A 15,688-nucleotide genomic window follows, 5' to 3' on the forward strand; every position below is an offset into this window, starting at 1 on the left:
TCCAAGTTGGTGTTAAATTTTCAAATCAAATTGTTATTGGATTACGTTTTTCTAATGGATCCAATAAATAATAATTTAAATATTTTAAATTGGAATGCGCGTTCGTAGAATGGTAAAAAGGACGAGGTGTTTAATTTTCTTTCAACTGATAACGTGCATATAGCAGTCATGTTATAATATAATATGTTTCAGTAATATTTAAAACCTGGATTCAAACTTAAAAAAGATTCTAACTTTTTTGTTTATCGCAATGATTGACTTGATGGGGCATGTGGGAGAGTTGCAATCATCATTCATAGGCGTATAAAACATCAACTGTTTTTGTCATTTGAAACTAAAGTTTTTGAAACTTTAGGTGTTTCTGTTGAAACACAGTTTGGTAAATAAAGCAAGTTAATTTGCTCCAAACTGACTTGCGAAAATTGACTCGCAATAAGTCACAAATTTTTGTCATTGGTGACATTAATGCCAAACATCGGTCATGGAATAATTCTCAAAGTAATTCCAACGGCAGAATTTTATTTGATGAGTGCTCTTTAGGATATTTCTCAATTCAATACCCTGATAGCCCTACGTGTTTTTCCTCTTCTAGAAGGATTTCTTGGTCTTGACTGACTCTAGTCATCTTTGTAGCCAATCAGTTACTCATGTTGATTTTGAGTCTGATCATGTCCCTATTACATTTCAAATATCCCATGAAGCGATTCTCAATCCTATGAGCTCCTCTTTCAATTATTTTCGAGCCGACTGGAATATATATGAAACATATATTGACTCTAATTTTGATGTTAACATTACTTTACAAACAAAACTTGATATTGATAAAGCTCTTGAAACTTTAACAAATTCCGTTGTTGAAGCCAGGAGCATTGCAATTCTAAAATGTGAAGTAATATTTGAATACATTTGATCCGTCTTAAAAACTTGAGAAGACAATTTCAACGCACTTGCGATCCTGCTATGAAAATTATATGGCAGGATTAGCAAAAAGAAATCAAAAAACTATTTTCACAATTAAGAAACGAAAATTTTGAAAATTAAATTTTTCAATTGGACCCTGGCTCTAAGCCCTTTTGGATTTTTTATCTATCTGAACTTAATATATTTGGTGAGGCTCAGATTCGGTTTCTTCCAAAAATTACAAAATTCTGAAACATGGTCTATCGTTTTTCATGGAATCGCTGTATGTAAGTGCCGTATGCTGTAGATTAAAAAATAACTAACATTGTAGAGCGATTGGAGTCAAATGTTCATGAAGAATAGTTAAATATAGATTTGTGATGAACAATATTAGATCAAAATAGAACGCGAAACAAGCGTACAGTTAAGAATGAGAAGTGATTATCGTTGATGAAAGCTATAGATCATACATCGAACGAAGGAAACCTGTACCGTACTCGCCATCTAATCACATCAATCATTACGATTCTCCTAAAAATCTCCTACTCTTATTGTTCCCGCGTGATAATGGTTTCATCTCACTTAAGTAGCCTTGTCCACTTGTTTATCCTACTCTTACACGGTTAGACTCGGTTCACTTTCGAATATAATTACTAAAATATCTAACAGCATAAGAAACTTTAGACCTGTCGTCAGTACAATTAGAGTTATCGTGTTTTTATCCGCGAAGGGACGAAATAAAGTCACTTTTTTGTTGTAAGACAATAGGATGATCACGTGTAGTAACCTAAGTTTAAGTAACATTACCGAGTATGCTGGTTGCGGCTTCTGCTGCGGTTGGATCGCGTTTTGCTGCGTGGGAGATGCTGATGAGGAGGAGGAAGCAAGTTCCTTGAGAGGAAGTAGGAAGGCTTGGAGTTTTGCGCGTTGCCGTGTGTTGATTAGTGACTTGAAGGACTCGTTTCGGATGTGTTTTCCAGGGGACGAGGGATGAGCTTGTTTCGGGGGTGGACAGAAGGGTTTCAGACGCAAGCGGGAGGAGACGAGACTACCTAGATAAATATTTCTCATATGGGGTGCTGTTCGTCGGCGCAATCTTTATCTTCCTCTTCCTCCTCCTCGGAGTCGGTCGAACTGGACGAGAGCAGCGCCGTAGTCTGCGGGTTGTTGGATTTGCTATTTCTGGCCGGTTTGGGCGTTCCCGAGGCCTTGATTAGAGTTGGTCCTCGTCGGGGTCCATGCTTGTCTCGGTCTGGGAGAGACTTGGAGTAGTTTTCCTCTGGGATCGCCTCGCTGCCAAACAGACGTCGGACAGATTTTTTGTGTGGATTTAGCGAGTCCCGGCGGAACGCCAATGAGAAAACCGAAGGGGGAAACATGTTTTCAAATTTGAATTTTTATGTGTTGTAATATTTGGGGTGATGCTGTGAAGGTGGTTGTGTTTGTGAGACTAATCGAAATTACGCTGAGGTACACATTAAGTGGATTTCATTTCGTAACGAAACGAAGAAAACTATGCATTGCGAAACTTGGCGAGGCAGGGGACTAAATATTCTAGCAGGGAATAGAATTGGGGAGGGGCTCATAGCAGAACTAGGCATTTTGGCGTTCGGCATTGCAGAAGAATATAAAGGAAAAGAGACGGAAATTCACTGAGAACATAATAAACGATAACAGCCAAAAGACTAAACCCAGAACCAATTGAAGCTATGATTTACTTATCGATTACTTTTTATTTCCTGCTTATTCGGTATACTTAATTTCATGATCTGTTCATCTGTGTACGTTTGAATATTTTAGTTTTTTTTAAATCTTCAATTTTACAGATGTTTTTGATTTTACTATTTTTTTGAAATTTAAATATTGGACTGTTGGGGTGACATCTTGATTTTTTGTTGATTTCAAATCTTAAAATATGATCGATTGGTTACTCGCTTGTAGTAAACAATCAATTAAATATCCACCACAGAGCGCTGTACGTCCGAATTCCGTTTTGACCGATGAGCTTGTCGGTCGGAAGCCACTACTAATTGGAAAAGACTTTAATGCATCGGCGGGGAAGTGGGGTGGCAGGCTCTGGCACCGATGCCAGAGGCTACAGCTTGCTGTAGGTCCTGACAAAACTAGATCTTCAACTGTGCAATGCGTTAGCCCATCGCTGGCGGGCAACATGAACTGCAGGGTAAGTGATGTGGAGTATACCCATTAGGCTGTCCCTTATTTTTCGAAAATGTAAAATGTAATAAGTTCGACACTGTAAAGAGCTCATTTTGGTAAGAAAATAATCAGGTAAAAAATTGAAGCCCGCACGGGAACGCTAAGTGGTCCCCCAACGGCCCTGAAGGTATTAGTTGTATATGAGCCCGTCCGCAAAATCGAGCTCGCTGCTCTAGTGCACGCAGCCTGAGTACGAAACACACAAACAACAAATTGTCTTGCGCGCGTTTTCCTTATAGCTCTGAATTTTATGCCAGCGTGCAGTGTTATGAAAATATTCACAGTATAAAATATTATTTTACTTAAACTTCTATGCTGACTATCAATTTGTTACTAGTTGCTTTTCGTACTCATGTTGCGTACACTAGAGCAGCGAGCTTGATTTTGCGCACGGGCTCATATACAACTAATACCTTCAGGGCCATTGGGGGACCACTTAGCGTAGGCTCTGAACACGGTACCCCATGAAGGACCGTGTCAACCCTGGCTCTCACTGCTTGCAAAGATCACCATGGGATTCAAAGTTAATGGAGGTCAAAAAGAAAGTCAATGAACTCTACGAATACATGAAGGACAGGACTAATGTGCATCACCAGATCAAGAATCAAGTAACGAGTATAAACGCAGCCGAAAATGAACAGAAAGCGCTAAAAATGAGAGCCGAGGCAGCTGAAAAGGCACTAAAAATGCTAAGGAACAAACAGAGGCTAACGCGCCTAAAACCCCTAAGGCACATGCCAACAAGCCGTCGATGAAGCGTGATAGTGGCTCGCCAGGAGAAGAAGCGGGCTCGAAAAAAAACAGAAAAAACGAGCAGACTAATCACCTGCTGAACGGAGCAGAAAACAATGAGTAATGGCAAACTGTCAGGAGCCAGAAGAACAGAGGGAAGAAACATGGCAAAGGAAGAAAACGACTAGCCGCCCGTGGCGTGAGTGATCGAAGGGGGACGCCATACTAGTTAAGGCAAACAACCAAACCACGTACACAGCGATTCTTCGAAGCTTAAAGACCTCGGAGAGAACGTGGCCAGCACGAGACGTACTCAGAGAGGAGAAATGCTCTTCGAGCTGAAGAGCGACCCGGTGATCAAAAGCTCGGCCTATCAGGCGTTAATTGCTGAGTCGTTGGCCAACGAGGCAAGCGTAAAAGCCTTAACTCAGGAGGCAGTGACTGAGTGCAAATACCTGGAGGAGATCACATCCAATGATGATCTGTAACAGGAGTTGCGATCACAGTGCCATCCCGACTAGAGGCTGGTAACAAAAATATAATAAAATTTTATCAGAATATGATATGCATATCATATTATGATATAATTTTGTTAGGCTCCGTTACGCACAGAACATAATAAAACAAAAATATAACATAATGTGTTTTATTTCCCTTTGAGATATTTTTTTTGTTCATTTTTAACAACTTTATAACAAAATAAATAGATAGTTATTTCAATAATATACAATATTATCGTATATCGAACAGTATTACAATTTTGATACTTTGTATCAAATATTATAACATGGTTTGATATGTTTTTGATAGAATTAAAACACATTTTGTTATGTTTATGTTACTATTCATACACTTTTTGATATAATTTTAGTTATTTTAATAACATCCTGCATCAAGTTTGTAACAACCTATGTTCGAAAAAACCTTATAACATAATAACATGTGCTGATATAATTTTATTATGTACACTTTGTCGGGGTGTGAGATGTGGCCATGACAATCCGACTTTCAAAGTCGTACGGTGGCACACAGTTAGCGACGATTCGTCTACCAGTGGCCGCATCCAACAAACTAGTGGAGAAGGAAAAGTGGAAAATTGGATGATCGGTTTGTCTGCTGAGACTCGTCTCCCGAGCCGAGAGGCCACCGATGAGGTGCTTCAAGTGCATGGACTTCGGACATCAATCTGCAACGGTCCCGACAGATCCGTGTTGTGCAGAAAATGCGGGAAGAAAGATAGATAGCTTAATCTCCAACTGTGCAATGAAGACCTCTAGAAGGAATCGTTACTGTGCCATGGTCACGATAGATGTGAAGAACGCTTTCAACAGCGACAGCCATTGCCACAGCGCTGCACAGAATGCGGGTTTCTGACTACTTGTGCCAGATTTTGAAAAGATACTTCCAAAACCGAGTACTGAGGCATGGAACCGAAGCCGGCCCGAAGGAGTTAAGAATAACGGCTGAAGTCCCACATGGTCCAACGCTGTGAAACGCGATGTACGATGGGATCCTGTCACTGGAGCTACCTAAAGGGGTCGAGATCACGTTGTTCCGTAGGTGAGACGCAGGAGGAAGCAGAAATGCAGGAGACAATTGGCCTTGTCAAAAAATGAATAAAGAGAGTCAAGGTGAAGATTGCCTGCCACAAAACGGAGGTGATACTAGTTAGCAACTGCAAAGCAGTCATGCACGCCGAAGTCACTGTCGGGGGGGCACCTGGGTATAATGCTAAATGATCGGCTGAACTTCAACAGTCGCGATTATGCATGCAAGAAAGTGGCAAAGGCGAGCAATGTGCTCGCAAGGATTATGCCCAACATAGGTGGTCCTGGAAGCAGTAAGGGGAGTCTTCTGGCTGGCGTATCAACATCGCTACTAAGATACGATACACCAGCCTGGTGCGTGGCGCTACAGACCAAGCGGAATCGGGAGAAGTTAAAAAGCGAGTTCCGATTCATTACCATGCTAGTTGTGAGCGCATATAGGACTATATGCATAATCGTGACAGGAAACATCGACTGCTATCAGCGAAGAGAAACCAGGGAGGCAAGGAAGTTGACAGGAATTCGTTTGCTGGCTAAGTGGCAGCATGGATAGGATGCCTCCGAGAAAGGAGGTGAACCCAAAGGCTCATCCCGAATCTATCAGCTTGGGTCAACAGGAAGAACGGAAAAGTGAACTTCCACCTGACACATTTCCTGTCAGGTCACGGCTGATTCAAGCAGTATCTGTATCGATTCGGCCTTGAGTTTTTACTATTTTGTCCTGAATGTATGGAGATTAAAGAAACGCCAGAACATGTTGTTTTCGAGTGCCCGAGGTTCATCATAGTTCGAAACACGGTGGAGGCTGCCTGTGGTGAATACTTCAGCGTAGAAGGAGTGGTACACGGAATGATAAGCGATCCCGATCTTTGGAATATGATGACCAACCGACGAGCACAGCAGTGAAATGAGACGCAAAGTGAGCGCTTGATGTTTGGTCGTCGGGGCACCGATGCATAGGAAGCCAACCACCGGAATCGTCGGACCGACCTCGGCACTTGGCAAGTCAGTCCTTTAAAGAGAGAACATAAAGGAAGCCATCAGGTGCGATCGGAGTAGGCTAGATCCTCCGTCGAAGACTCGACCGAGTAGAACGAGCGTAACGTAGTATCACTAATAAGTTGTCGAGACGCCTGCAAACAGGAATCGAGTCGGAGTAGGCTAGATGCTTCGACGTGGTCTAGCTGAGTAGATCGTCTGTGAACCGGAATCGCTGAACCGACCTCGGCATCTGGCCGGCCAGCTTCGGAGTCCACCGTCGGGGACTAGCTGAGTAGATCGCGTAGTAGCCTCGGCAAATGATCATCGGGGCGCCTGTAAACCGGAAGTTTCTATCAACCGGAATCGCAGGATCGACCTCGGCATCAGCCCCTACAGCATCGGGAGATCATCCGCCGCTTGGGAAATCTTCGCCGGAGTAGGGAAGATCCCCCGTCAACAAGCCCTCTGAAGTAACACTATGAGGTAGTTCCGAGGGGACATCGGTCTTGTGGCCCAAGCCATATAAAGGCAGCATGGTACAATGTTGTTTTCCCCTTTATTTCTCTTTTGTTTACCATTAGACCGAAATACGCCATCGAGTGAGAACATTAGCACCACAGGTAGCTGTGTTAGGTGAAAGTTTCTTATTTTTTGCTACAAGTGCGGAATTTCTGTAAAAAAGACCTATACAGATTATGCGGGTTAAGTTCTAAGGTTCATTCGGAATGATGAGTTTTATAAATAATCTGTTTTCTTATAATTTCGACACATAGATTTTTTTTCATAGTTTCGAGCGATACGCAGTAATCATAGCTTCAGTTGGTTCGACAAGCCCCAGATATCTAACGTCTAGCAAACATTACCCGAAACATCTATTGATGCGACAAAGTGAACCATTTTAATTGTGTTCCCCTTGTGTGTTTCTAGTGGTAGCAGTATACATGTGTGCATGTGTTTGTAATTGTGTCCCAGTATAGGATGAACCTTGTGAGTATGCTCTATACTTAGTCCGAATATTATCAGCGACGGTTTTCAAACACAAATAAATAAACAGCAACACAAGATCAAACTACGATAAATTGCTTTTATCTTCAACCGTTTATTAATAACCTTCAACAACTACTACAAAATATGCATAATATACCGGTTTTTAGTATAAGGCTAGCAGATTGCACTGGATAACAGGTTAATATCTACAAAATACTGATGAAGTACATTAATGCTCGGTTCCTACAATTTAGTCACAAACATATTTCACCAACTGCCGAGATTAATATACTTCCTAATATTATCAAAAGTGATAACGATAAGTTAAATAGAACCAAATATCTTCGCCAACTGCACTGGAAACCGTAGCAATAAATAAATACACTTGTACCACTAATACCTTGCTTACACGCTTGGAAGTACCGGTTAAAAGCCATGCAGGAATGTACGCGTTTGATTTCTAGATAGTACCGCATGCAGATTAGCACAAAACTATGCTGAAGGAAATAGGGAGGAGATGCAAATAGCTTTGGAAGTGTCGTATGTTTCTTAAAAATGTAGATCTGTTCTATGGCTTATGTAGCATGCGGTTAGGTTTGAAGCACGTGTTTATGTTTAGCCTTTTTCAGTGTTAAGGAGGGCCGTGATAACGTTATGTTTAAATGTTAGCTACCTCTAAATGAGGGGATCGGTTAAAGTAAGTTCATGTGTGATCTTTTTTTGTTTACAAGTACGATGGTGGAGCAATGGGTCATACTGCTAATAGTTAATGATATTCTCACGTGTTCATATACATATACTAAATGTCTGAGATGGAATCCAATTGGGTATAGAAGAAGATAGTTTACTCCTCACACAGGATGGGACTGGCTAGCTAATTGAAAATTTTGGAACAGCCGATTTCGAAGTTAAGCAGACCCACCTAGGTGAGGAAGAGATTTTGTTGAGTGGAATACTTTTACTGGGAGATAAGATCTTCTTTCTTCTTGTTTTAGAAAAATTGTGAATGCTTTTGAATACAATGGTTTTGGAATGTTAACTAAAGGTTCAACAATGTTCTGTATTGTCTTAACTATATAGTCTGATTGCTTTTGAGAATTGATACTAATTTTGTACTAAAAATTTAAGTTTTCTGTATTTAAACCTTAATTTTCTTGTATATGGAAGGGACTAATACAGATTTTGTATTAGGTATTTGGGTATCTATATCGTGTTGAAGGCATTTTACTACCTATGCTCAGGGATGTCAAGGAAATTTCCATTATGATCGTCTGGAAATCGAACCCAGACACCTTTGGCATACCTTTGTTTTGTAATCATGGAGATCAACACTAGGCTCGTTGGTAAATGATTGGCATGACGTACCATTTGTACCTCGTGTACCTGAAGGAACAAAATAGACCCTTTTATGTGGTCCTTAGCCTCCTGCCCAGCAACCCCTATCCCTACATCCTCGCGGTACTGGCCGGGGTACGAGCAAGGGAAGATCGGGTAACCAACCCCGATGGGAACTCTGGTCTGCTGACAGGCAATTTGGGTTTGCTTCTGCAAGTCTGGAGCATCTGTACTCCATGTTAGGAGCGGCTCACAACAGCGTCTGTTCCCCATTACAGGGGCGGCTGATAATCGTCCGAGTGCCAGAGAAGGACTCTAAGCCAAACTGTGCACTATGGCGTTTAGGGGGAATGGTCCTCCGAATATCTAGGGGGTTAGTATTAGGCCCTGCAAGCCAGCCGTAAAAAATCAAGCAACGAATAACCAATGAGAAAATACGAACCAGGACAATCGGCAAAGACCACAGCGACGCAAAGGGAGTATCGATTGGAAGCTCGGTACGTGGAATTGTAAATCTCTCAACTTTATCGGGAGCACACGCATACTCGTCGATGTGCTGAAGGACCGTGGTTTCGGCATCGTAGCGTTGCAGAGAGTGTGTTGGATGGGATCAATGATGCGGGCGTTTAGAGGTAACCATACCATCTACCAGCGCTGCGGCAACACACACACAAGCTGGAAAACAACTTTTATAGTGAAGTGATATGTAAAGGCGCGTGATCGAGTGGTGGCAGATCAATGAAGAATGTGCAAGTTGAGAATTTAAGGCCAATATTTCAACTTCAGCATAATAAACGTGCACAACCCTCACACCGGAATTACTGATGATGATAATAACGCTTTTTACGCGCAGTTCAACCGCGAGTTCGACAGCTGCCCAAGCCATGACGTCAAAATCATCATAGGAGATCTAAACGCATAGGTTGACCAGCCTTCCATACCGATATATCTGGAGATCACCAAAGCAGACAGAATCACAAATCGACCACGTTCTGATTGATGAACGGCACTTCTTCGATATTATGGATGGATACTACAGACGGCCGCCCCGGTATGACCTAGAGCGGCGAAAGCAACTGGATGTCGCAACTGCATACGCGCAGCATCTCGAGGTTGCATTACCGGAAGAGGGTGAGCTGGATGAAGCTCCTCTTGAAGACTGCTGGAGTACAGTGAAAGCAGCCATCAACGATGCACCTGAGAGTAACGTCGGGTACGTGGGACAGAATCGAAGGAACGGTTGGTTTGACGAGGAATGTTGACAGATTCTGGAGAATAATGCAGCGCGGGCAGTCATGTTGCAGCAAGGGACCCGGCAGAACATGAAACGTTATAGATGAAAACGGCAACAGCAGACCCGCCTGGAGGAGAAAGAACAGCTGTGCCGATCTCGAGAAACATGGACGTTCTGCCAAAAGCTCAATGAATCCCGCAATGGCTTTGTGCCGCAAGTCTGTGCAGGGATTTGGGCAGGAGCATCTTGATGGACGAACGTTAGGTGATAAAAAAGTAGAAGCAGCACTTCAATGAACACCTGAATGACACTGAGAGCGCAGACAATGAGAGTCGAGACATAGGAGGAAATGCCTTCGTTATTACTGCGAACGATGAAAACTAACCAGCCCCCTCTTTGAGGGAGGTGAAGGATGCCATTCACCAGCTCAAGAACAACAAAGCTGCTGGTAAGGATGGTATCAGAGCTGAATTTATAAAGATGGGCCCGGAGAGCCTGGCCATTTGTCTGCACCGGCTGATAGGCACAATACAATCTGAGAAACAGAACAGCTACCGGAGGAGTGGAAGGAAGTTGCAATGCCCCATCTACAAGAAGGGCGAGAAGTTGAATTGTGAGATCTGCCGAGCGATCACCTTTCGTCGTCTGTTACCTGTTTAGTAAACGAGTTCGTCTTATCAAGTCGGCTTCGTTGATGGCCGATCGCCAACGGATCAGATAACGCTGATGTGCTTCCGATCCCGATATAATAACTACTGAGGTATTCCATACCAGATAATTTCCAATACTACATACCTGAATGAGGTATGAATTAGCCCTGCATAAGAGATAAAATACCTCAAATAATATCTCAAGCATATTCTACGAACACCAAACTGATAACTAGATCAGGTATTGTAATACCTCAATAATACTTGATGGATTTTCATATAAAAATGAAATTATTCAATTGTAGTTCAATACCTCCAGCAGACCTCAATAGCTGTGTAATACCTCAATGAAGTATTTTTAATTGTTTTAAAGATTTTTTTCAATACCATTATAATACCAAATTGAGGTATTGACAACTGAACAATACCTAATTTTGGTATGATACCAAAAAATGGTATGCATAAGTTATTGGGGAGTTATTTGTTCCTCCTCGGGATGAGGGACCACTAGGAAGCACCTGGACGATGAGACAGGATCTGAACAAGGAAGCAGAATCTTGCTGAGGATGTAGAGTCTGGACGGGAAGTGGCTGAAGTGGAACCAAGAGTCGAAGACTAAGATGCTGAAAACGAGGCTGGACAGGTGCGGCGCTGGCTGATCGGAGGAGGAGCTCGGAACAGCTGTAGGAACTCGAGAGAGCAGAGATAACGCTTAGCGAATAATATTGTAAATCTGTATATCCAGACATGTAATCAAAGGGAGGTGTTGACAAGTTATTTGATGTAGTACCAAATAAATATATAATTCTTTTGGAGGAAATGATCAGTATTCTCATGTTAAAAAAAGAGTTCCAGAAAACTTAAACCATCAAAAATACATCGTGAACTACCGTCACGTTCTCATAAACGATTCTTGAGTTCATTACAGCTGTTAAGGGATTTGAGGACGATTTTTTTTCCATGTATAAAGCATGACGGTCATTGTGACCATGACACTCAATTACGATCATCAATTAAAAACTAATGCAATCAGAACTATAAAGCATAGACCACATGGAGCCTTTTGTTGAACCGTGTGATATCTTGGTTCGAAATGAGTTCATGAACAAAACGTGCTAAATGGCTAGAAAAGTTAGCTAAATGTACCAGCATTTCATCGACAAGCGACGATGGGAGACAAGAGTAAAATCGACATCGTTGGATGTGCTGTACCTGTTTCGGAGAAATACACAAGCGATATATAGTAAACTGTTATCTTAGTTAGCGGCTCATCTGAGAGATTTAAGGCAAATAAGTCTCTTTACTGGAATTTTTACAAGAGGAGGGATAGTACTTCGATTAGTTATACCTTACAAAACTAAACGCTAAAGACTGCGGTGTAACCTATATACTTGATGTTAGTAATCGAATCTTGGGTAACGTCCTCTCAAAATCTAGTCTACCGTTAGATCTACATTTTTAATACTACGTTTTAAATCATAAGTACATTACGAAATATCTACACTACGAGCATGCATCGTTTAGTTTCAATCATAGATTTTTGAATACCACGTCCAATTGTAATACCATTAAGTTTAGCAATTCATGCATAAGACTTTTGTTAGAATGAAACATATTTCAACTTATAATCGAAATGATTCCCATTGTGATTCACAACAGCTCAAGTCCGTCCTGATTATTGACTGTGACTCCTCTCAACATGCAATGACCGGAATGGTGCCCTAACAGGTATGACTGATCCTATCTTATGTTATGCTGACCCTTAATCTTAGTAAAATATTCTGCCGGAGTCGCACATATACACAAGCAAATAATATGCTATAAACGTCGTTTTAGGTTTTCTTTGGTGCTGGGTTCGGTCAGCTTCCACCAGGTCGTAACAAGTACGCGCGTTTGTTTGAAGCGATTGGTCGTTGGTCGAAATCTCGTTTCAAGGATCTGCCGGATGGCCCGGGGGAAAAATTGTGGGGGAATGTTGTGGGTTTAATCTTTCTGGGGCTTTGAATCCTCGACCTTTTCGTCATCCTCGAGCGGAGGAGCTGGGAAAGGTTCCAACGAGAAACGGCTCGGTCGTCGTCCAGTCACTAGCAGTCTGCGAAGGATGAACATTTGGAACAAGCATCTGTAGAAACTCGTTTGGCAAATAGTTGGTTTGTTTGCTTATCTGAGTACTGTTGTATGTTATGTTGTAATGAGTAGTATTCTGTTGTTCTGCTAATTGTATTGGTAATTACCTATCTCAGTTGAATGTCTAGTGTTTTTGTCACTCGTTCTGTTCTATTCTAAACTGGCACGTGAAAGTGTTACCTTACTCCGACTATTTGCGATTTACATTTCTTTCCGTTTTCCAGCAATACATCAAATCTATCATTGCATGTTGAAATAAAGTTTGGTGTTTTGGCTAAAAATCAAAAGAAAATTCATTGCAAGGTGTGAACATGCAATAAAAAAACGAACACTTCAGCATCGCGTAGCTAGGAAAGCTAGTTACTAGAAAAAACAACTCAGGATAACACCACAAATTAAGACACATTAAAATTAGCAGAAAAAGTGTTTAGTTGAAGTAGGAAGATTGAAAATAATTAAGGCAAACAATAAAGAATGAAGTGTTTCGTAAGCCAAGTGAAGTATTGCAGTAGTGGCCACCATTATCACTCAACATGGCGCGGGATAGAAACTCAGTGAAATGCTACTGGATAAATCGTATAGAGAAATTACCCCGGAAAAGTCTTTGCTAAGGCCACATTATCTAGATGAGGAAAGAAGAAGAAAAATACACACACATTTATTGTGGAAAGAAATGTAATGGAAATCAGAGAGTAGGCCAGCTTTGCGTTTTGAGCAGTGAGAAGATAAATACATTGAGAGATATATTCGTTTCGGGAATTGTAAATAAAATAAGAGAACGGAAGATTTACTAATTGAAATCAATCATAATAAACAAAAGTTTGCTAACGTGTTGAATGCTGTTGTGTTGATTTTTTAACTATATCTTTTGTCATTGTCTCAAAACTCATGCAACAAGCATTGAATTTGTGTTGGGTTGCATAATAAGTTTCGAATGTGTAATAAGAACACTTTAAACCACTATCCTGCTTTTCCGTCAGTTTCCACAAGGGCCGATCTCATTGAGCAATGATGATATTTATCTCGAAAATATTTTGTTTTGTTATTAGTACTTCTTTGAGTGCTCAAAATTTCAAAACTATCATACGAATTTATGTATGGATCCTGAGACTGATAGTCCTCTATGGACATGAGACATGGACATTGTTCAGTAGCTAATAATGACGAAGAATGCGTCTATACCATAGAAGCTAAACTCTATGATGAACGAAAACGGAGCCTAAGGAGAATGCTAAACCGAAAACAGCGAAATGCAGAAATTTAGGCAAGGCTCTTGAATACGCCGAGGTTCTGAAGGCGATGCGAAGCACGGAGAAGTTTTCGCCATTGGACGCAGATGAGCGGTGCATAAGGCGGACTAGGATTGGTGAACTGATCCTAGTTGGAAAGAAGGACGCCATGCAAAAGGGTGCAGTCTATAAGCAACTGGCACAAGAAGTATTTGGCGACACGGTTGATGTAAGATACCTGACTGCAGAAGCGACTCTCCAGTGTAAAAATATGAATGAGGCCACCGATGCAGCGGAAGTCTCGGCTGCCCTCAAAGAGAAGTGTGACATCGACGTAGCCCGTAAGGCCATCCACCTTAGAAAGAGCCCACAGGGCACACAGGTGGCGGCGATCAGGATGACGGTTGTAGAGGCCAACAAAGCAAAGAACTTGGGCATACTCAAGGTAGGCTGGATGGCTTGCCGGCTGAACATACAACAGTCTCTTGAAGATTGCTTCAAGTGTTTCGGGAAGGGCCATAAGTCGTGGAATTGCAATGGTCCCAACAGAAGTAAGAGAGATGTGCAGAAAATGTGGCACCGAAGGCCATAGGGCAAACGATTGTAAGCAAATCGCTAAGTGCTTAAAATAGGTGTCGAAAAAGCAGACAACGGATACTTAACGGGCGGACCTAAATATCCGGGCACAAGTGGAGTATCAACGTAGCCAAAACGGCAGTAACACAGTTAAATGTGATGCAGCCTAGCAGCTGCTTTGGCTGTCAGTCTCGGAAACGAAGACTGATGTGGTGTTACTATCGGACCCATACCGCATACCAGCCAACAACGGGAATAGAGTGCCGAATAGGTCTCAACAGCTAGCAGCTATAGGAACGACAGGATGATACCCAATCCAAGAAGTAGTCTCTATCTCAAAAATATAGCCGAACTAGTCAATCGGCAGCCAGTGGTGATATCTGGTGACTTTAATGCATGCGCAGTGGAGTGGGGTAGCCGTTGCACCAATCAAAGAGGCCAGCTATTGTTGGAATTAAATGTAGAGCTGGCAAATGTGGGTACTGTGAGTACCTTCCGCAGAAATGGTACAGAATCGATTTTCGACGTGACGTTCTGTAGTCTTAACCTTTTATGTGCTATGAACTGGCGCGTTGATGACGGTGATACTCATAGCGATTATCAAGCGATTCGCTATAATGTTTGGCGATCGGAGGGCAGTGTGATATAACTCGACCCAAGCCCGGTGTTGTAAAACAGTGCGCTTCGACAACAAGGTATTCACTGAAGCCTTGAAGAGCGAACGGAATACGCTGGACCTAAACGGTGAAGAGCTAGCTGCTTAGATCAAGAGCTTGTGATGCTTTCATGCCGAGAAAAGCCCCTCTTATAGAGAACAAGTCGTCGGCGTATAACGCACAGCCACAGGAGCACAAATAGAAGAACGCGGTGCAGCATTCAGAGAGGCAAAGTTAGGCCGGTTAGATTGTTTTCAATGACCATTTCTACCGGGTTGTTATCAGACATTATGGTAACATGCCCGGCTCACCGCAACCTCCCAATTTATGCGAGGTGAACGATGGTTGTTTCTCTCAGCAACTGGCCAATTCATAGTTCATTTGCCTTCTCCACGTTCCATCTGCACTCCGTAGATGATCCGCAACACCTTCCGTTCAAAAACACCAAGGGCGCGTTGATCCCTTGCGCGTAAGGTCCATGCCTCGTGCCCATAGAGGAGTACCGGCCTAATCAGCG

At 42.2% G+C, this 15,688-nt stretch overlaps 1 protein-coding gene across 16 annotated transcripts in view; it reads right to left on the reverse strand.

The window, feature by feature from the left end:
- Positions 1 to 1,096: 1,096 nt before the first annotated feature.
- LOC5570922 (sodium/hydrogen exchanger 3) overlaps positions 1,097 to 15,688 on the reverse strand; it is a 306,524-nt gene continuing 291,932 nt past the window's right edge. For 11 of the 16 annotated variants that reach the window (XM_021844917.1, XM_021844913.1, XM_021844912.1 and 8 more), the window contains 2 exons: positions 11,730 to 11,795; positions 1,097 to 2,193 (listed from right to left, as the gene is read on the reverse strand). In XM_021844917.1, the coding sequence (XP_021700609.1) occupies positions 1,968 to 2,193; positions 11,730 to 11,795 (292 nt within the window). In that variant the 3' untranslated portion in view covers positions 1,097 to 1,967. Of the gene's footprint in view, positions 2,194 to 11,353; positions 12,676 to 13,313; positions 13,333 to 15,688 lie in introns of those variants that run through there. The other 5 variants (XM_021844919.1, XM_021844927.1, XM_021844928.1 and 2 more) reach the window with 5 other exon arrangements.

Source organism: Aedes aegypti, chromosome 2, assembly GCF_002204515.2.
Source record: "Aedes aegypti strain LVP_AGWG chromosome 2, AaegL5.0 Primary Assembly, whole genome shotgun sequence".
Lineage (NCBI taxonomy): Eukaryota > Metazoa > Arthropoda > Insecta > Diptera > Culicidae > Aedes > Aedes aegypti.